At 38.7% G+C, this 23,744-nt stretch overlaps 1 protein-coding gene across 2 annotated transcripts in view; it reads left to right on the top strand.

Moving 5' to 3' along the window:
- Positions 1-21,811, top strand: part of znf704 (zinc finger protein 704) — a 59,144-nt gene extending 37,333 nt beyond the window's left edge. The window contains exons 5-9 of one of the 2 annotated variants that reach the window (XM_058377789.1): positions 3,403-3,503; positions 6,767-7,034; positions 9,762-9,875; positions 10,297-10,394; positions 10,535-21,811. In XM_058377789.1, the coding sequence (XP_058233772.1) occupies positions 3,403-3,503; positions 6,767-7,034; positions 9,762-9,875; positions 10,297-10,394; positions 10,535-10,646 (693 nt within the window). In that variant the 3' untranslated portion in view covers positions 10,647-21,811. Of the gene's footprint in view, positions 1-3,402; positions 3,504-6,766; positions 7,035-9,761; positions 9,876-10,296; positions 10,395-10,531 lie in introns of both variants that reach the window. The other variant, XM_058377788.1, reaches the window with a different exon arrangement.
- Positions 21,812-23,744: the final 1,933 nt, after the last annotated feature.

Raw genomic sequence — 23,744 nt, 5'->3', positions numbered from 1 at the left:
TGTGTGAAGTTTTCATTGCATCCAGAGACACCAGTGAAGCGGTTTGAGATGCAGTGTGAAGCAGCAATGTGCACCACACACATACAGAGATGTATTCAGTGATAGCTGAGTGAGAAAGTCGCTCGTTCCCTTCTTTTTCTCCACTCTCATCTACTTTATCTCCCTCTTCTACACACAGACAGAAAGCTTGCAGGAATTAATGCCTTCTTTTATCTGCACTATTGTCCCAGGGTCTTATCACAGCTGCAGGATTCTAGGACAGCATCAGTGCTGGTGTTTGTCATATCCATGCTGTCATTATCCTCTAACAACCCAGTCATCTGTCCTGCTTAATTACACAGGAACCCTGCATACAAGTGCCTGGTGTTAAAATAAATGATTGTAATAACCTCCCATATCAACATTGAAGCCATTTAGAGATTTAACCAGATCAATAATGCCCCCCAAGCCAATGTGGGGACCAGTGACTCCCAGGGGTCTATGAAGAATAGCCATTGGGTCTGTGATTTTTTTTTTTTTGTTACAGCAGTGGAAATCATGACCCATTATTATCCAGGTTTTTCTATTCATTATTGAATGTGTATAGTTATTGGGCTTTTAACTAGAGTATTAATGCCCTTTAATGATGCCCAAAATATTAAAAGATTTGTACGTGCATGTCTGTATGTAAACAAGTGATCTGCATTATGCTGATTTGATCAATAATACTAATCTGACTCCATCATACTGATCCTCATTTGACTCATATTTTACTTTCATGCTGATTTGACATGCATTATTGCTTATTTGACTTTTTTATACTCATATATAGACTCGTATTTTGCTGAATTCACTAATCACTATCCTGTCTAACCCTAACCATATTATACTGATATACTGACTTCTAATGAGTTTGGTAACAGATTAAAAAAAAAAAAATATATATATATATATATATATATATATATATATGAATTGAATTAAATCTGGATTAAATTTCTTTAATCTGGAAAATTAAAGTAAATTGACATTAAATTTCATTTCCAGGGTCGTTAGCATATCTGCAACATCTAACATGCCAGTGAAGATTTTTTAATTTTTGTTTGTGAGTAAACAATTTAGCAACCACAAAAAAAAACTTCTTTTAAACGGTTAAGTCTTATTTTATTATTTAGTTATTATAATAAATTACATTCATTCATTCATTCATTCATTCATTCATTCATTCATTCATTCATTTATTTATTTATTTATTTATTTATTTATTAAAACTATTAAATATTGAATAACTACAGTCATACTAATGATATGTAAGATATGTAGCTACAAGCGTGAAGTAATCAGTTTCATCACAGAACTTTTAGCTTAGTTTTGGTATTTCTGATCATTTGTATCATTCTGGGTCTAAAAAAAAATAATAATTTTTCCATGCTGATCTCTGTAAACCAACGTCACTGGAACATGGGGGCAGAATATTTAGAGCAAACCACATCATTTGTGCATGTCCTGCTTCTCTATTTTTGGTGTAATGAATGTTGGTGTATAAATAAAGTTCACCGCAAATAGAAAGTTTGTTATTAGAAAGGATCTCTATGACATTTACTGCAAAATACCACAAAACCCCTGCAGTTCCATGGTGTAAAAAATCAGCCGTATGTACAGAAGTAGTCTGAGCTGTCAGATTACTGCAAAAAACGAAAAACCCACAAACATAATAACCAATGGACACTAGTGAATATATACTAAATATCTAACAACTTTGCTAATAGTTCTAACACATTATAATAATAAGTAGAAGAAGAAGAAAAAGACAAAAGCCTCCTGGTGGTCCAGCGGCAGGATCCTGCACTCTCACTGCCGTGGCCCGGGTTTGATTCCCGGGCAGGGCGCTAACCCAGCCACTGAAGAGTTAACCCTCAGTGCCTATCCCAATCCCGGGATAAATGGAAGGGTTGTGTCAGGAAGGCCATCCGGTGATAAAACTTGTGCCAAATCAAAACATGCGGACCAAATGATCCATTGTGGTGACCCCAAACCGGGAGCAGCTTAAAGAACAACAACAATATATAGAAGAATAGCAACTATTATTATTAATGTTGTTGTTTGCTCTGTTGGGAGGTGGTAGCTCAAGTGGTAAAGGCTCTGGGTCATTGACTGGAAGATTGGGCTTGCCACAGCTGCCACTGTTGGGCCCTTAACCCCTGCTCCAGCAGTGCTGTATCATGGCTGATCCTGTGCTCTGACCCCAGCCCCAAAGATTGGATATGCAAAGAAAGAATTTCACTGTGCAGTAATGTATGTGATACAAATAAAGATAACAATCATAATATAATTATAATTATTACTATCATGTTGGAGATGGTGGCAGATAATAATAAAGTGGCTTAAATACCTGAATTTTTTGTAAATATGTCTAGAAATTGATGTAATAAAATATTTAATAAAACATAAGGTCACTTATATTAAGAATGTTTTCACTATGCGTTTTTTCTGGAGTGTGTTATAATTAGTAATTGTGTTTTGGTGGTTTTCAGTGGTTAATTAAATGTTGGCTTTTGGCAGTGGGACTTGCTTTGTTATTGTTCCTGCTCTCAGAGGACATGATCTGCTTTTTGTACCAAACTACAACAAAGACCTCCTTATGGAAATGAAATTAGTGCCTTGACAAAGTAAACACATAACCCCATCATAACAGCAGGCAGCCAGGTGGAGAAAAGTGTTAGATTATGGAATAAAACCCAGACAGGACATGCTGTTATTAGAATATAACCAACAACGACTAGCAAAGCCAGAGTTACTATTACTGCCATGAAGTTATTATTTTCCAACGTCACGTCCCAAAGTGTTTTATTCCTCTGATACCACAGCAATATGCCAATTTTATCCATTAAAAGAGGTTATGCTTGTTATTTGATAGAGCTGCTGTTATACAGTATGTTCTGACCAATCAGAATAGAGGATGCATCAGTGCTGTGGTATAAGGAAGGAACAGGTTGTAAAGAGTCAGTGTACAAAATACAAGGAATTTGTTTCCTGTAAATGTAAATCTAAAATGTAAAACAGAAACCATCACGCTGATGTGTCAGTATTGATCATACATGTATATGTAGTGTCACTTTGACTACACACCAATTACAAATGAATGAGAGCTTTAGAAATTTGGGCTCTGTGTATGTGTGTGTGTGTGCATGTGTGTGTGTGCATGTGTGTGTGTGCATGTGCGTGTGTGTGCATGTGTGTGTGTGCGTGTGTGTGTGTGTGTTCTAGTCTATTTCTGTCCGCACTTCTGATAGCTAATGGAAGACGAGGATGATAAAGTGTTTCTTTTTCCTCAGGCTTTCATGTCTTTGTTAAGCTTAGCATGCAAAGGAAAAGCAGAATGGATTAGTGGTATCACTGTACACTTGTGTGTTTTTCGAGCAGAACTCCATGAAGGTGATGTTCAAGTGTCTGTGGAAGAACTGCGGCAAGGTGCTGAGTACTGCAGCGGGGATCCAGAGACACATCCGCACCGTACACCTCGGGTAAGAACACTCAGACTTAATCAGGTACAAATTATACTTAAAACGGTTCAATACATAAAATGCTGACTGCTGCAGACACTTCAGCTGAATCCTGAACAGCTTATTAGTCAGCAAATTGTGATCATATGGTGCATATATAGTGTCTGATGTTACTATAGGGTTCTATATAGCCAGTAGAGCTCTGTTTGATATTCAGCTACATAAAATCTGGAAACCTGTATCAGTAGACTTCTGTTAGATAACTAAACATCCTTCTGATGTGCCCTTGTATACAGGAATAACATGAATATTCAAATAGCATTCAAACCGGAATATAGAGCCGTTCTTAGACAAATATACATGAGCACAGGAAGTTCCTTATCAGCATTCAAAACACTATCAGAAAAAACATTCACTTCTTTTTTAACTGGTAGCTTTATACAGTATAATCAAAAGATATCCAAATGAAACTCCATGTTACACCGTGTTACTGAGTAGTTGTTCCCTCGGGACAGGATCTAACTTGCTTTCAGAATCTATTTCCAAAAGACAAAGCACATTGAAATAGCTGCAGCAAAGAGACTCCATGATCTGAGCACATGGATTATTTCCACTCGTATGAAATATAACACAGTTAAAATGAACATTTTTAGCATTCTCTAGCACCAGACATACACACAGTAACATTGTTATTGTTTTCCCCTGGTTTATCGTGGACAGTTTTCCTCATAAAGGCAATATCTAATTGAAATCAATTTTCGTGCTTTAATCAGATGTGCCTATTATCACGAACATGATACACGCAAGGCTGCACATGATAAAAAGGAGAATTCGCACATTTCCCTTTAACCCAGTGCGTCAAAACATAGTAGACTATTAGCAGAAGATTATTTTGAAGATTCTTGAGATTTGGTGAAGAACGTGCCAGGAGGGTCAAAGCACTAGCCAATTTCTGCTTCAACACACACAATGAGGCTTATTGGATAATTACAGAAACCTTTCATGAGTTCAGTCAGGTGTGTTAGCACAGGGAAAGCACTACAGAGCTGGAGTAATGATGGGTAAGGAAAATTTAATTATATCAACCCACAGCTCACATCCTGTAGAATAATGATACTGAAAATGCTGGAGCCAAAGGTCACTTTGGGAAAATATCGGTGGGTAAAAATTAATTTATATCATAGACTACAGCCTCTTAATTATCCCGGAAAAATATGTGCACATGCAACACCAGTCAAACACATTGTATTAACATTTCAGTGCGAGTGCAGTGGGTTTAAGCTGAACACTCTATAACTATAAAATCATAAGAAATAAGTATTCTTATGTGTTCATACTCAGCAAATTCCCAATGAAGGAATGAACGTCCTGCCTCAGTCCTGACAGCAGAATCGTCAGAGAAAAACAGCTAAAGATCCAGATTTTCTCTGATTATTTAACTAACCCCTTGACTTATCCCTACTCCAAAGAAAAATCTGCATTTTCAGCTCTTATACCTCTACTCTTAGCATTTTGCTTCTCTAGAACTCAATTAATTCTGCTTGATATATCGCTTTGCTTGTTTTTCCTAATTTGATCAAAGCATCTGCTAAATGAATAAATTAATACATCTAAATGTAGACATAACTAAGGTGCTGATAAATTTGCACTTTTGTAATTTATCAGGGGAAAAAAATCTACATGTAACTGAAGAAAAAACCATTTGGATCACTCGTCACTCCGTGTAAGAAACACAGATTTCTCTTACAGTTGATCCTGATTAAAATCAATTATATAAGACGAAGGCTTACGGTAACTTACTCTCTTACAGTAACTGATTCACATTTTGCCTGAATATTACACAGATTGTTTTTAAAGAGCTATGTGAACACAAACGTCTGAGCTGCCCATATCTCCATTATGTGGTGATGTGACTGTAACAGCCAGGACGGAATTTCCCCAAAGCATCATAACACAAAAATTGTTAAACAGTACAGCGAGCAACACATTAAACATTCTGTGGATCGGTTCAAAATTATCTTGACTTCATGATCCTTTCGGGAAACTGGGTCCAGATTGGAAATATTTTTTTTTACATTACACTTGGCACACCTTCATACTTTATGTGCATATCAGTGTCTTTATCATCCGGTGTTGGCAGGGTGTCATTTGGGGAAAAGAAATTGAAGATTACCAGTGATATCTCTCAAAACAGGTCTTTCACTGCTATAATAGTGAACAGCTATTCAGCTGTCAGTCAACCACAGGAGAAAATCATCCTTGTGATGAAGGCTCTGTGCTGGTGGTTTGTTTATTTTTGACGTCGAGTATGGATTGTGCATTTGATATTATTTGGAAGATGTATTCAAGTGGGTTGTTTTACAGCAGAGCTCTGTTAATATTATTGACAGATACAGTATATATGTCTATATCACAGATGGGTGACAAAAACAAGTATTGTGCGTTCATGAGCCACCAGAATACCTCCACTGTGCCTCAACAAGTCTGTACCAGTGTGAGGAACACCATTACTCCAGAAGATATTCCTTCAGGTGTTTTTTTGTTGATAGTGTCTAACACGTTGCTGCAAAATCCCCCATTAGGTGTTTACTTAGGTGAATATAAAGGCCACTTATGATTTACATCATTTTCATCCTCAATGAATCATTCAGTAAGGCTCTGGATGGCGCTGGATTCATCCTGGAAGAGACCACTCTCTTCTAAAAAGAAATGTTTTATCACAGGATAAACATGATCAGTCAGAAGAAATATATGTTTATTTTCAGTGACGCTTTTGCTTTTAAGGGACAAGTGGCCTCAAATCATGCTAGACAAACAAAGACACCGGTTTATTCTTTGATTTGTCACCTGTCTGTATGGAAATTATGCAGATAGATTTAAACTGGAAGAAAAAAAAAATCTGAATAGAGCAATAAAGCTTGTTATATGAGCGAAACCTAACGTAAGGCATCACAAGCTACAGTTTTAAAACCTAATTTCATTTTAATATTCCTATAGCACATTGACTGGCAGATGGTTTAATGGACATTTTAAGTGCTTTATGTTATACTCAAGGCACATGAGAGATTTTCTTTAGAGTTGTAATGAAATACACTGCGCATTACACTGCATTTGTAATTGTATTTGCATACAGTTCCTGTTAAACTGACACTAATTTGCAAATAATTCTTGAAGGAAAGTGCAGTTCTGCTTCTCAGAGCAATTAGAGCAGTGCAGCCAACTGAATCAGTATGCTAATGGGATGGTGTCATAGCCTTTCCCTGTTTTTCTCCCCTGCCCCCCAGGCGGAACTGTGACTCGGAGTGCAGTGATGGAGAAGAGGATTTCTATTACACTGAGATTAAGCTGAATACAGACTCGGTGGCTGACGGGCTGAGCAGTCTGTCCCCTGCGTCTCCGTCTGTTATGTCTCCTCCACCTGCCACCGAACACAGACGAACTGAAACCTCCAGCAGCACCGGCGGAGTCAAGAGCGAGAGCAGCAGCTCCACCCCTCTCAGTCGCTCCGCCCCCAGTGCACTCTACCTGGTGCATGCTGACCACGCCTACCAGGTATCGTCCACTTACATCTGTCAAAGTTTATATTCACGGTGCTTAAAGGTGTCAAGTTGAAACTTTTGATGTGTAAGTAGTGGAAAAGATTAATAAGTTTATGAAACATTTAGATTTAGTGAACACTGACATGCCCCAGCACAGGAATTTCATTCACACAGGCCTCAACCTGGCATCTGGCAATCTCTCATGTAGTCTTATGTATAGCTAGTCTCTTGAGTAATCCTTGAAAATAAAAAAAGCTAAAAGACGTGCTTAAAAAGTCCTGGAACAAGTGTATGAATGTTAAACACATATTAAGCGATAGCAGGGACTTTCACATAAATCACAGCAAATTAACAACGGTACTTTGTCATCAGTCGTTACAATTGAAATTGATGTCCTTTAAGTGACTCGAATCATTTGAGTTGGCTCAGTTAAACGATTCTTTCAGATTTATTTACTCTGTTCATTTGGGTGTATGGATTGCTCAAATGTGTGGCCTTGTAACGCTGCAATTTAAAGCAAACAGCAAACAGCTCGAGACGTGTTCAACAGCTAGTAATCCTTTCTGTTTTGTTATTTTTTCATGTGCATGAACTGATTCACCGGAAATGTCTCTCTGTGAACCCGAATTAACCCGAACAAGACTCATTGTACACACTGACTGAACTTATCTGACAGAGGCGCGACCCTTGGTCATGACCGAAAAGATCGACTGTCTCAGCTGTTTTGCCTGTAGGTTGGGCATGCATGCTGTTTCACATGAGCCTTACACAATTCCTGTGACAACACCACCAGATAAACCTATGTTGAAGCTACTGCACTGATAATGTTTTATTATCATAAAGTGACTGAAATAATTAACGAATTAAACATGTCTCTTGTTTCAACTTATGCTCTGATGTAACAAATACATTTACAGCTTGTTTACACTCAATAAGAGCAAATTGTTTTAGTTACAAGTGGTGTTTCTCTGCCAGTGTTATGCACAAGCAAAACTCTGTAAAGCAGGAAATTCCCCTCAAACTCGGAAATTAGTCATGATTTTTTTTCCAGTTTAATCCTGGCAGACACTCAGACCTTGAGTGCGTCACTCAGTCACTCAGAATCAGTCAGAGTAAAGTATAAAGTTTGTGTTTGTGATACGACTGCTTGCTGTTTTTCTGCTCCAAAATGACTGAAGCCAAGTACACAAAATCTGTTACATCGAATGGTTTATATATATATATATATGTATGTATAGGGTTAGGGTTTGGGGTTAGGGTTAGGTTTAGGGTTATGGTTTAGGGTTTGAGGTTATGGTTTGGGTTTGGGGTTAGGGTTACGGGTTTGGGTTTAGAGTTAGGGTAGGGTTACGGGTTAGGGTTTAGGGCTATGGTTTAGGGTTACGGGTTTGGGTTTAAAGTTAGGGTTTGGGATTAGGGTTATGGTTAGGTTCAGGGTTAGTGTTTGGGATTTATATATATATATATATATATATATATATATATATATATATATATATATATATATATACTGAGAAAGAGCAAGAGAGAGTAAATAAATACATTTTAATGTTTATCACAGTTTATTGTTTTATTGTAATAGTATCCCTAGTGCCCCTATTCAGATACATCATGCAGTAATGTCCATACATAGGCTTCACACAAGCTGCTGTAAGTGCTACAGGCGCTTCATTTTCACTTCATTTTTGTAAAAAACAAAAAGTGCCTAAAAAGTGCTTGTGACATGTCATCATAATATGTGCTTTATTAAACCATTAATTATCCTGATTTGTATTTCCATCCACACAGATCTCACAGTCACACACGACACACGCTGCCCTAGTTTATATTATTCCCTGGATGATGAAATAATGTGTAATGGCCAGAAATTGTAAGCCGGTATTTGAATACTGAAATCTCGATTCGGGTATTTGTTATGCACAACCTCTACAGGAAGTCAGTGAGAAAATATGCCATGGAAAATGAAAAATATTTTGATGGTGTACATGTTCGAAGGGCTGAAAACTTTGCGGAAGTGAGTGGTTTATATTCTAATGCATGCAGGGGGAGGATGTGAAGCTCACTGGTTAAACAGAGATTATACATTTCCAAAAGATTAAAAGTCTCCTGGAAAAAAACGGTACCTTCCATCAGGGACTAATTTCTTCTTACACATTAAGCAGTCATTTTTTTTATATTTTCAGTTACACTTCTTTTCTGATTATTCTGAACAGTCACAGGCTCACATAAAGATTTTTATTACTGCACTGTGTTCGCTTCATGTGATTTGAACTTTAACCATTGCCAGAACACACACACACAGGCTGAAACACTGACATTCAATAAAGCATTTAATATTTCTCTGTATTACATCTGTAATACACAAACATGTGCACCACCCACATTAGGAAAATTTCACTGCTGTGGAAAATTACACCACACTAAAATTGGTTTTCCCCTCTCCTACCAGTCACCTGAAAGGTGATTGTTAACTCAAATAGCAAAATTGGACAGAAAGCATGTTCTATGCCAAGTTATACAGCTTTCATAAGCTTTTGCTCGAATCATCACAGTGAAAATTTCACCTGATATTATCATAGCAGTCCAGGTACGGTTAAAAACAACTGGACCACAGACATCTCTTGTTTAGAGACCCCAGGGAGCACTCTCAGCCATCACTCAGTGCTGTTCTATCAGCTGTAAGCTGTTCCAGTGTAATAAGAGCTTCGTGTGTGAGTACGCTCCTGCTGTCTCTCCACAGGCCACAGCTCCAGTCTCCATCCCATCCACCAGCTCAGCTCGCTTCACCCCCTCCAGCAGCAGCAGCTTCAGCATCTCCTGGCAGTCCCCACCCGTCACCTTCACTGGAGCCCCAGTGAGTACACACACACACACACACACACAAAGTACAGTGTCTCCAACTCTTTTCAGAGAATAAAGGAGCTAATATTGCATGGTTTACTCACTAAGTCGCTATGATGTCTATGATAGTCAGGACATGTTACCTGAAGAAGAAAGAATTTGATCAGATGGTAATTTATATTTTTTAAGTCCTAAAGCGCAACTTGTGCTGGAAATTCTTCCATTCTATAAAGCATTTTTAAAGGCAGTTAAAATTCACACCCTTTGTTTCAATGCATTTACTTCGCCATTACACTCATAAAGCTGACAAAAACATAGTTACCGCATGACATTATATTAAATTATAGTTATATTATGTCTGTTTAATGTTACACGTTACTAAAATGGCTAATATTTGTAGACTGTGTGCAGTAGTGAGCTGATTTATTTTGCAGGCCTCTCCCACTCACAGTCAGACACAGGGCTTCAGTGAGCAGCGCTCGCAGACCATCCCAGTGCTCTCGTCTCTACCCCGAGCCTCTGGCTCCCTCAGGTACAACAGTTTAATATTCTACATTAAATAAGTTCAAAATGATTCATTTTTTCCAATCCTGTTTAAAAAAAGAAAACAGATATTGAAGACACGGTTGTAGTGTGTCAGTTGGTAATTGAGGGTGTCTGTCGGTGCAGCAGGAAGTCCCGAGGTGAGGGTAAGAAGTGCCGAAAGGTGTATGGAATGGAGAACCGAGACATGTGGTGCACGGCCTGCCGCTGGAAGAAAGCCTGCCAGAGGTTTGTGGACTGAGCTGCCTAGGAAAAAGGGGCGGGGCTGCCTTTACTTGCAGCCTTCAACACCACAATTCCCACAATCCTCCACGTCCTGGCCTGGACCCAGGATCTGAAACAAAACTCCTCAAACATTCCCAGTGCACTTGCCAAAATCTCAGAGGAAGGCGAGTAGCACTATATTGCAAAAAAAAAGAAAAAAAAAGCTTTTTTTGGATACATTTGGCAGTTTGTGTAAGTCATGGAGGGACCAAAGATCATGGGTCCAATCATTGCCTGGGTTTTGTTATCTAAAAAAAAACAAAAAAAAAACACTTAAGAGTGCTACAAAATGGTGTACAGACTAAGATCCTTGTTTTCCATGAACACTTTTCCACTTCTGCTTTTCAGCAGGGATAAACATTAGCGCCAACTGCCAACCACACTTGAGACTGTCCACCCTCGCTCAGAGAGACTGCGTGGTGGTTGTGGTTGTGTGTGTTTGGGGAGGAGCGTGCCCCCTGGTGGAAATAGATCGAAAAAATGATGGATAAGGATAAGCCACTGCTTTTCTTCCGTATAGTCACAAGCAATTACACTCACTAGGGAGGGACAGGTTTTCTATCTCTGTTTTATATGTGTGTCATTTCTTTCAGGGATGATGCGTTCAGCGAAAGCAAAACCAGCAGCTATGTTTAAAAGCAGCGAAGGTCTTTTTTTTCTTCGTTTTTTTTTTTTTTTTTTTTAGGAGACGTATATCTATCTACCTGCAACCAAAAAAATGGATTCTTTGTGCCATTTCTGTTTTTTTTTTTTTTTCTTTTTTGTACTCAGTTGTGCATGACTGCTATGTTAATAAACACCCAGACAGCAGATAACAGCCGTGTAAGCCACCGAGCCACACTCGCTCAGATGAGCCTGCGTCCAATGACCTCCTCCTCCCTCCTTCATTAACGGACAGGTCAGCAGTCCCACCTGCAGAGCAACCGTCCAAACACTTAAAGAGACGCAGTTAAAAGATTTCCCTCTGCACCCGTTTTTTCCTGACCTCACACCTTTTAAATAGGAAGTAATAAAAAGAAAGAGCACTTACTTTTCCAGTCGGCCCCCGGGAGCTCGCACAGTGGGTACGAGCTGGAAGCACTCGAGTGTGTTTTGTTTGTCGTCTGTCCTTGAGAAGATTGTGTAACTGTGCTGCACAGTGATCGCATCAGGATGGGATTTTTCTCTGCGCTGCTCCAGGTGATGAAGATCAGTTGAAACTTTTCGGTATTCTGTGTCCTGCTGGGGTTCATCACAGGCGTGACTCCAGCAGTGATGGACTTTTATGCAAGAAGAAAACGGCTGCTGTTGTAAGTTCTCTGGCGCTGGTTCTGTCCCCAGATTTCGATGCAGTATTGTAGAAACAAGTACAGCTCAACACCAGCACACACACACACACACACACACACATATATATATATATATACCACAGTCTCCTTCAACAGCCCATTATTCTTCTACCTGCAGGATGTTTATGTGTGTAGTTTTAAGCTAAATATTAAAACACTGAGAATTGTTAAGCGTTTCACACAAACCGAGACGCTGTTTACACCTGGTCATTTCATGCTTTTATGTGTTCCAGGATCTGAATCAGGATTATTTCCGTAAGGTGTAAATGCATGAATATAAAACAGATTTAAATCTGATTTCTCAGGAGGTCTTAGACAGTGCTGTTGGAACATTCAGTAAAAAATTCAACAGATTCTGTGAAGGCTAAAGCAAAATTCCAGAAGTAAACGTTCCTGCAACGTTTCTTCTGCAGCATCCCCAAAAATCCAAAATGTCTGTCAGCATGCTACAAGTAAAAAATGTTGCTGCAATGTTTCTAAAATCATTTTCTAGAATCTTCAGAAAACGTTCTGCTAATGTGAAGTTAGCTAGAGAGATACATTTAATCCAAGTGTAAATAAGTCCATATCTCCAAGCCACAACCAAACCCTGACTCAATACACTACACCATAACACTCTCAGACCATCAGTGCTGAAGCTTAGGGGTGTTGATTTCATTCTTTATGAAACACATCGTAATAGACTGTATATAATAGTAAGAGTAAAAAAACAATACAGTAACATGTTCTATTTGTTACTGATCTAATACGATTCAGATTAATTTAGGTCCAATATCCAATATGATTTAGTTCTGTTACATTTAGCATGTATTAATTGGACCTCTCTCTCTCTCTCTCTCTCTCTCTCACTCTCACTTACACTTTGTCTCTCTCACACACACACACTCTCACTTACCCTCTCTCTCTCTCTCTCTCTCTCTCTCACTCTCTCTCTCACTCTCTCTCTCTCTCTCTCTCTCTCTCTCTCTCTCTCACTTACACTTTGTCTCTCTCTCTCACACACACACACTCTCACTTACCCTCTCTCTCTCTCTCTCTCTCTCTCTCTCTCACTCTTTCTCTCACTCTCTCTCATTTACCCTTTGTCTCTCACTCTCTCTCTCCCTCATACACACTCTCACTTACCCTTTGTCTCACTCTCTCTCTCTCTCTCTCTCTCTCTCTCTCTCTCACACACACACTCTCACTTTCTCTTTCTCTCTCTCATACTCTTTTCCTTTACAATTCGAACCCTATCTCGGCTTGTAAATCAGCTCAGCTGTATCATATTCTGTTGAGTTGAAATTCCAATTTAAAAGGTTTTTTTCCCCTTCACACTCTTCCTGAAGCCGCTTTAAAAGAAGTAAGAAATGAGAAAGAGCACAGGAAGCTGTTTAATGAGCTGAATATACCTATCTCACCTAATACAATGATCCGACTTCAAACCAGCGAACCTTTCCGTTCCAAATGTAAAAGAATGTGTTTAAAATCTTCTCAGGCTACAAATCCCGATTCAAGAAGCAGGAAATGACCGGGTGTAAACGTGAATGAAGATGTGAAAAGTCTAACAGAATGTTAAACATTTTCTTTTACCCGAATCCTTGTGCTCCATTTTTTTTGTGATGTTTTGACAGAGTACACAGTACTTTAAGGTTCAAGAAACTGCCATTATATGTTATGTGAAGTTTATAGTCTATTAAAGAAAATGTAGAAACTCTACAATTTACGTTCACACTCAATTTTTAAATGAATTTTTTTTCGTTCCTTTTTTTGTGTATATATTTCTGAAATATCAGAATACAGAAACACTGTATCAGCATATCCTCTTGAGCCTTGACGTAGTGCTATGTTGAACTCACACACACTCTCACGCCGAGCGCCAGAGTCATTACAACTGGTTAAGACTTCTAGGTAGAGCTGGGTGGTGATTTATTTTTGTTTTTGTTTTTTATAAACATGTTTAATTGACATTATTTACAAAAATGGTATATTTCCATTTCTGCATTGCAGCAGCATTATGATGTTCAGCATGTCATAATTGTCTAGGTCACCCTGCAATACTGTAGTATATTCTCAATGCTACACACTATCCTCATAGCAGTATGAGGATAAAAAGGCTTTGATTTTGGTACTTCAAGCTGAAAACAAGCTTCTAAAGCAGAATAAAACAACTTTGGCCTTATTTTTTATAGCAACCGAGTGAAAAAAAAACAGTAATGCTTGCTAGTATATACCAAGAGTTTTCAAACTACGAAAAAAAAATGGAGCTGCTTGTGCAGTTTAATTGTATAGAGCATACAGTAAGTGTCATAAGTGTCATTGTCTTAAGTCTACTTACACTGATCAGCCATAACATTATGAGCAGTGACAGGAGAAGTGAATAACACTGATTATCTCCTCATCGTGGCACCTGTTTGTGGGTGGGATATATTAGGCAGCAAGTCAACATTTTGTCCTCAAAGTTGATGTGTTAGAAGCAGGAAAAATGGGCAAGGGTAAGGATTTAAGCGAGTTTGATAAAGGGCCAAACTGTGATGGCTAGACGAACAGTGGTGAACCGGTGACAGGGTCATGGGCAGCCAAGGCTCATTGATGCATGTGGGGAGTGAAGGCTAGCCCGTGGGATCCAATCCAACCGACGAGCTACTGTTGATCAAACTGCTGAAGAACTTAATGCTGGTTCTGATAGAAAGGTGTCAGAACACACAGTGCAGGACAGGTCAGGGCTGTTTTGGCAGCAAAAAGGGAGACCAACATGATTTTAGGCAGGCGGTCATAATGTCATGTCTGGTTGGTGTATGCTTGTAAACAAGTATTACCAAGACAGATTTTTTTCTCACCTCGTATTGGGTCAAGAGGTTTTAAAATAAAAAAAGGCACTCGTTTGACAAGCTGAACTTTTTCGACTTTGTAAACGCCGTAATGATGGAGAAAAAAAGCAAAGCAGATGGCAACACTCTTTAAAAGTGGCCACCGCCTTACATCTGCTCTTTACAAGGTTTTACATGAAGCTGCTTTATTATGTTTAATTCATCTGCAGTTTTTAAAGCTCAATAGGTTTCATGTAACATGGAAATCAACACCAGGACAAATTTGTCTTTGAGTTGTTTTTATTATTATTTTTATTTTAATTGCCATATAAGGTAATTAGGACGTTCGTCATGTCTCCCCAGCTTTACTTAGAAGCTTCACACGTCTGTCATTGTATATAGTTACAGAAATGTGTATAAGAATGTGGTAGGGTTTAAGAAGAACAGCATACTGATAACTTAGGTCCAAAACTAAATCCTAGACCCTACAGCTTGTCTAAACCCTTTACTGCTTCTGTTATCTTATTACTATAAGTGTTACTGTGAGGGGCAGGCTGACTCGCTCTGTTGTTTACACACAAAAAAAACCCTTCAAAAAAAATTTTTCCATCATGATTACTATGAAGTAATGAGGTGCTTCTTTGTCCTATGTATAAAGACTAATCCCTGGACATTACAGTGCTTATAAGTGATATCCTAACATAAAAAAATGCAGTATGTTGTTCGTTTCGAGTCCCACAGGCTGGATCACACTCGGTTTCTGGGTTTGTTAGGGGTGCTTATTTTCCTACACACAGTTCCTATTACATTGTAGAGCAGTCGAGTAAAATCCCGAAGCCGCATCACTGCTCTTATCCTCTTTACTTCCTGTTGTTCTGTACTATACTCCTATTTCATATCCTGTAGATACAGTATTCATATATAGCTGCACATGCCAGACTAGCAGTCCACACACACACACACAGCTCCTGTTGTAAAGTATAAAACCTGTATTGTCTAAACAGCAGATGAACTTCTTGTCACAATCATCATGCTTTCCCTTTTACAGTATAAAACAGTATAATATCCTAGATATAACCAGTCACAATATGACTGTTTATTTATTTATCCTGACTGTGTGACTACATTGCTGTATGTATGTAAATTTTAACACACATTTCGAATCGTGTCATCGTAAATATATATATATTGCCTTCAGAAATGCTCCACGCTTAGAGGAGAAAGTGTGTGAGTGCAGATCATTTGGTTTCATGTACCGCAAGAGACGCTGGTAAAAGCTTGGCTGTGAGGAAACTGAAGGTTTTTTAGATCACAAGGAACATTTGTCATGCTGCGTTCACACATACTGCGACAAAACAGACAGAGGACTATTTATTATCGAAGAGAGCTGCTGACTTTTTGCGACATGGGCAATGTGGGCGTGTCCCGTGACACAACAGTTGAGAAAAGTGCAACCTTGTTTGCAGCGACGCCCAAAGCAAGTGAAGACGTTAGAGTCACGTGATCCGTGACGTCCGTTCTTCATCTCGTACGATACAATGCATATATACACTGCTAAATTTTATACATAAACAGTAAATCTCCCTCCAGAATTTTAATTTTTACAGAAAGTGATTGCTGGTTGCTCCGCCCACTTCTAAACATTATCACTATGGCAACCTACTGACATCTTTATAGTACAGTGACTGAAGACTTGCAGCGATAAAATCACTGTATGTGTGAACGTTGCGTTACTCTTTAAATTAGGGATACCGCTTTTTTCTTTTTTCAGTACTTTTCAATATCAGTACTAAATACATAGCTTACATACAGCAGCATTTAAGCAATCAGGGCCTAACTGAACATTTTTAGCTCTGTTTATACAGGTTGCTTTGTGTATTTTGCTAGAAATTAGCTCCTTGCGCCGGGTTTTAAGTTCAAGATGCTTCAGCTTTTAAACGTCGTCTCATATTAGAGTATAAGGACAGTCGAGACCTGCAGGCGGCTCGAGTATCAGCGAGTGTGGTGACATAAAATGGATCAGGAATTGCAGTCTCAGTGCTCACGGAATTGAAGTGCTCTTTGTGAGCGCTTGCTTCACCGCTCCACTTTTACAAATACCTTTGTTAATCCAGCGCCCTCTGTTAAACAATGAGCAGCGCTGTATCAGACCGATAGCAGTATCTGTATCGATGTATCCCTTCTTTAAACGAGTGTGTGTGTTAAGATTACAGATGAGCGCATTTGAGCGTAAAGGTTTGGGTTAGAAATGAAGACCGAGCCGTGAGCCATGCGTTTGAAATGAGCTGCATCGTATTGGCTTTGTGAAATACAGCGATTTGTCTTGGTTGTTTTGAGTCATAGCTGTGATGGTAGTGCCTTTAAAAAAAGGCAGAATAGGACTTGTGATACGAGTTCTGCAATGCATTCAACCAACAAAGCGGCCTCCAGGTCCCTTCGAGGACGCTCAGTGTTAGCGGGTCTGAGTGTTTCGTTGCTGCGCTGTGGAGCAGACGTGAGGCTCTGCTTTCAGGAATGTAGTGTTTAGGGACACACTGGAGCCTGAATGTGCCTTGGTGAGGTGAAGTGGGGTGTGTGTGTGTGTGTGTGTATGTATGTATGTGGGGGGACAAATATATATATAGAAAGCAAAAGGAATGTATCTGGTGTCAGTTTATCTGAGTTCTCCGTTTTTTGTACCAATTAAAAAACACAGTGGCTGTTGGAGCCCTCTTCGCTTTTCTTTCGTTTTCTAGTGGAAGTGTTTTGCTAACAGGTGTCTTTTTTCCTTCCTGACTGTATTTTGTAATCGACTTTCAACTGCAGTACTGTAGAACTTTTGTCCTTGTTGGGTTTTTAATATCTGGTTTCCAAAACATGGACAGTTCAGTTGGATTGTTATGTCTACGTTTTGGGAACCCAAGAGCCTTTTATTCCTATACAATGCTACATCAGTGAGATCATTCATTGTAGTCAGAAACACAAGCCTTACAGGAAATGGTATAGCCATGCACACGTTATATTGTTCTATGTAGATTGACGCCATTTGGAGGAATTTTTTTCAACAAATGGCAACCCCATTAAATCTAAAAAACTTACTTGTGGACCATAAGTCGATGCATTTGTTTGAATTAAACCAAAAAAGCACTTATTTGGGATAAATTGTCCACAGGGGGTTAATGATATTTAACGATCTATGATGTATTGCTGAAATTGACCCCCCCTCCCCAAAATGCTAACGGCGCATGCAAACTGTAGGCTCGGTGCTCTGTAATGAATTATGTCACTGCTCTTGTTAATCAATGACCATGTTAACCTCAAGAACTCAAAGACTGTCGCACTGGATTTTTACACTTTTTAAACCTATACTCTGACTGTATTTTTAATACTGCATGTGCATGCTTAAAGAAAAGAAAAGAAAAAGAAGAAGACCGAAATACGATCTGAATTTTTAAATGTGTATACTGTGTACTTTTGTCTCTAAAATCCAGAGGGCAGGCAGGCTGCAGTGCATTATGGGATAATTGTAAGGAATCCTGAACAATGTGGCGAGAACGGATTTTCAATTCTCAGCCTGATATTTCTTGTGGCTTCTAGGTCATAGTTTCATAGTTTCATCTAATTGTGCGCCGGACTCTTGGACGCAGCGTGGAAAGTGAGTGCGCTGAATTTAGGGTTAGAGAGCTCTGATTGGCTGACGTACCACATACTTCATGTGCCACATTCTGCAGGTCTGGGAAGAACGCCAGAATTCCCTGAGATATTTTTTACGCCTGCTCTATATTTAGCAGGCGACACAAATTGGGGGATTTTATGGCACATGGAGGCAGAGGGGAATGTGGCAATAAACAAATAGTCTGGCTGCCATGAAAGCCTGCAGATGCCACTGATAAAAGATGAGAGTGGAGAGAAAGTACATCAGCGTTCTTCAATCCTCTCGATCAAACACAAGACCACACCATCCACTTTAATTGCAACTGCCTGCTCTTGCTCAGTAGCCAGTCCAAAGTGTGCTTTCTTTTTTATATTTCGTTCCTGCTGTCTCTTTTCGAGAAAGTATATGGACTCAGTGGACTGGAGAGGTTCATATAAAGTGCACACAGGGGTATACTGAGTATATACGACAAACGCAGATGAATTAAGGATGTTTTGTCATTACTACATGCCAGGTAAAGTGAAGGCAATAGAATTTTAAAGCCATAGAAGATGGACAACGAATTAAATACCGACTTCCCAAACCGTGAATCTGTCAGTCGCAGAGTGGATCTCATCCCACAGATAGGATACAGTTACATAATCATGCTTTGTTTATGTCATTTATTGCTGAGGGTTTATTATTGGCATCATTGGACACCATATGTGTGGGTCATTACTGCAAGAAAGATTCTTTTAGCCTACAATTCTCCAGCACTGTCAACTCGATACAGTCGTTCAGTGGTTAGGAAATTGAAGCTTAAAATTGTATTGCAGGTCTCACTCAGGGTCTGATAAATGCAGGCTGTCCAATTCGGAGGAAAACCTCATGAGAAATTCACGCATTGTTGTATAAATACAATCCAAACACCCATTGAACTTAACTATTCTATGAAATATTACAACACTAACTCAAAAATCTTTCACAGTCGTTTAATATTTCAGATGATTTCACATTTGGGTAACAGACCTGATTTCCCGGCTGAAAGAAATGATTTGGAAGAAACTCTTCAAGACTTTTCATTTCCAATTTCTCGTAGTCTCTACGTCTAATCTACACCTTTTCATTTATTTTTATGGTTTTTATTTTTTTTTAAATAGTTTTTTTTTATTCTTACCAATTGTTTATTAACATTAATTGGATCTTTATCACTATCATTAGTTTTTTTTTTATTGCTTTTTATTATTATTATCTGATTTTTTTAACTACCTTTTTTGATGGTTGGAGCATTTATACTGTGATACAACAGAAAAAGCCTAGACGCTTCCTCTCTCCTTTCTCTTGATTCCTCTGAGCGTTTTCAGAGATTGACACGTCCTTAAAGATGGCAAGCTTTGATCGACTCAATCGCCATGCCATGGAGTGAAGGATGTAGGATCAAGAAATGTAAAAAAAAAATAAATAAATAAATATTAAAGCAGGAGTTTTCAAAAAAATCTACCTGTAAAATACCTTCCCCTAAAGCTCCCTCAGATTTATTTTCTGAATATACTGCAACTAGTCACATATTAGACTCCATATTGAACTGTGTACAATATTCTCCCTGTTTATTGGAGCCAAAAAGAACAATTTCAGAACTTTCCACTGACCAAACAAGATCAAGTTAACATTATTTATAAGCTGACTTGTTTCTATATTTTGAGGTTTGGATTAAAGCCATTTTATTTAAAATGACAAGTTAAATAACTGTGAGAAATCAATATCAGATATAATATAATAGCTTTCATAATAAAATCATATTATGTATATTATCCTGGACCCTAGGATGTCCCCAGATCCCAGTTTAGGAACTGCTGAATTGGAGTTTTTGGGTTGCACCCTATAATTCCCCTCACTCTTAACATGTTTTGGCAATATCTGACAATTACACTAAGCTGAAAGAGTGCTATAGGATTTTTTTATTTTTTTTAAATGCTGCATCGCCAGGCAAAGTTAACCACAGGAATGCTTTATCAACGTGCAGAGTCACAATAGGACCTTTTAAAGCTTCAGATTAGTCCACTGTGAACGCATTTAAAGTCTAAAAGTCAAGCTCAACTCAAGCTGGCTATTTTAAGCAATGTCTGCCATATAAAGAGCCTTAGCTTTACCATAGCTGTTCAATTATAGTACATATTATGCATTCTGGAATAATAATAATAATAATAATGTCATTTTTCTAGTTAAATACTGTCAGGAAGTGAGAGCAGCTGGGGAAATCTTGTTTCTCTTGAGATCAGTGTGCCACAGTCTTCTAATAACTCTTCATATGCATACATGTCATATGGGTTACAGGTCGACATTCACGCGCATGCTGCCGGGATCCCTGAGGAATCTTACAGAAAGCTCGTCTCATTTCCTTGGATGTAATTTTCTCTCAACTCCGCCGTCTCTCAGCTTTCATAACGAGCAGACGAGAGTGTGTAAGGTTCAGAGGTTTTTAATTGATGACAATAATTGCTACTAAAACTAGCAGCAACACATGTTTACCGTAAACCAAAACGTTTCCTGCTGTGCTGTTTATCTTAATCCCGACAAATTCCTCGCCGCACTATGTAACTTTTCCCCCTTTCTATCCTACGCAATTATGCAATGTCGTGTTTTCAGCGCACACAGCCTCATGGCTACACCTAAACCGATAATACTTATTAAGTTCGTGTTATTATGCAACTCAAACCGCAGAGGTACGGTGGATTAAGTGATGAAAGAGTTGACAGTGTCAGAGATGCTTATTTCGTGATCCGGGATGATTACGGTTACCGCAATATCTTTTGCAAATGAAAGCACTTGCTATTATGTGTACAATGTCTCAGTGTTTATTGTGTTGCAGCGGTTCCCAAACTGAGCCGAGGATCCCCCGGGCTTATACAGGGCACAGACAAATGACAGGGCTTATACACCATGAAGAGAAATCAGTGTTGAAATCTTTAAGACGAAATTTAAAGAACGATTTTCCATCATTGGTTTCTAAAACTATCCTGTCCTGTAGTTGACCTCTATTGTTAATTCTCTTACTTCTTGTCTTTCTTTAGCTCTCTTAAAAAAAAAAAGGGGGTCCTTGGTGTTAAATGTTTGGGAAGCCCTGTCTTATTGCACCTTTTTTTTCCTCTCTTCTGGTCCTCTTAAAAGAGGACACTTACAGACTGTTATCTTCTCACTCACGGGCTGTGCTGGGTATTTTCTGTTTTTATTTGAAGCCGTGTGTACATAGAGACTGCCATTGTAAATTGTGCTACAGTGACAATGTCCTGGTGCTCGTCAGTGCCGCTGTTGATGTTTCCTTTGGTGTAAGTATGACGTTTTCAGAGACGCTCTGATTTATTGGTCACAAAATAATAAAGAAAAAGACTTTTTTTGGCAGCTGTTTACTACACCGTGTGTGTTACTGCGTGTTTATTCATCTGAGAAAGTAAAGCAACAATGTGTGTGCTGATTTAATTAAAAGATTATGATATTAATACCTTCACTACAGGGGGGGAGTTAATTGCACTTCATTTGCTGCCTTGGACCATGTTTTGTTTTTGCTGAATACAAAATACTAGACTGCCACAAGTGATTTAACTTGTTAATATTGACTAGGAAGATTAATCCCTGCATTTTCTAAGGCAATAAATTAAAAAATAGCCACGGAGTTTATCAGAGTTTTAGATAGTATAATTGTTTTACTATAAGACGTATTCAGCAAATATGTATTTCACATACATTTATAAGAGTCATGAGAGGTTTTTAAGGTCCTGATTATTTAATATTAAGAATCCAAACCAGCTACTGATTGAAATTGGAAGATTTTTTTTTCACTATTTGTATTAAAAATCACAGGATTAAAATTAAATGTTAGAATTGTTAGAAATGTTTGTTAGCATCAGCAGCAATAGAATATCATCATCATCATCATCATCATAAAAATACCACTATGGTACTATGAAAAAGTCAAAGAGGAAAATGTGAAAGCCCCACAGGTCTTTTTTATACTATAGTTTATCTGATGTCATAAAGCAGGTTTCTATCCTGTATTCATTTGGTCCAATATTCTTTTTTTCCTTTTTTTCTTTCTTTTCTTCTCTTTTTTCTAAAACATTGCACAGGCAGGGTGCAATCGTGGCCACCGATCATGGCCACCATGAGCTGTGAGTAAAATCCCTCCTAAAGGTTACCTCTGTAATACTGTCTTTTGTGTCCTTTTGTCCATCAGAACTTATCAGAAAATATTTCTGTGTAAAGCTGTACAACAGAGTGTCCATGCAGTACAGTAGAAGCTAAAGAATGGGTTAGACTAAAGAAACAAAAGAAGCCTTGAGGAACCCTCTTTTTCAGGGTGTATTGACTCCACATTGAGCTGTTAGTATTTTTTTATCTGAAGTATTTTTTAAGTGAAGGCTTAACAAATGAATGTTTATGATTTAAGGAACAGACTTAAGTTGTCCTGTCATTCCAACACGAGACTGTTGCACCAGGCAGAAGGTGGGGCTACATGTAGGTATTGGTCAGTTTTACACTGCCATCTAGTGTTTACTGGAAGTAATGCAGGATGTAGAATCGGATGTTATATGGCAGAAGTTATCAGTGATGCACTATATTGCCAAACGTTTTGGGACGTCTGCCTTTACATGCACATGAACATAATATGGAGTTGGCCTGCCCTTCTGCAGCTCTAACAGCTTCAACTCTTCTGGGAAGGCTTTCCACAATGTTTAGGAGTGTGTTTATGGGAATAAACAGCGCATTTGTGAGGTCAGGCATTGATGTTGGATGAGAAGGTCTGGCTCACAGTCTCCCCTGTAATTCATCCCAAAGGTGTTCTATCAGGTTGAGGTCAGGACCAAATTCGATCATCCATGTCTTTATGGATCTTGCTTTGTGCACTGGTGTGCAGTCATGCTGGAACAGGAAGGGGTCATCCCCAAACTGTTCCCACAAAGTTTGGAGCATGAAATTCTCCAAAATGTCTTGGTATGCTGAAGCATTAAGAGTTCCTTTCACTGGAACTAAGGGGCCAAGCCCAGCTCCTGAAAAACACCACTTGAATTCAATGATTTGGAGGGGGTTCCCAAAACCTTTGGCAATAAAGTACATGTGAGTAAGGCCAAACTGCTAAAAGCCTGAGCTGACCGTAAAGCTGTATAAACACTCTGCAATTCTTGATTAAGATGAATTGATGAGAAATGTGCTTCCGCTTTTCATGCTTAATTCCTCTTTTTCTGTTTCACTCACACACACTGGAGTATCCCATTGGCTCCAACTCTTTTCAGTCAGTAAGTACAATCAGAACTGTCTCGTTTGACTCATTGGCAAGTTTTATTTTGTTT

The sequence above is a fragment of the Hemibagrus wyckioides genome, linkage group LG24 (genome assembly GCF_019097595.1).
Source record: "Hemibagrus wyckioides isolate EC202008001 linkage group LG24, SWU_Hwy_1.0, whole genome shotgun sequence".
Lineage (NCBI taxonomy): Eukaryota > Metazoa > Chordata > Actinopteri > Siluriformes > Bagridae > Hemibagrus > Hemibagrus wyckioides.
The sequence above is the reverse complement of the archived record's forward strand: the minus strand, read 5'-3'. Positions and strand labels throughout refer to the sequence as shown.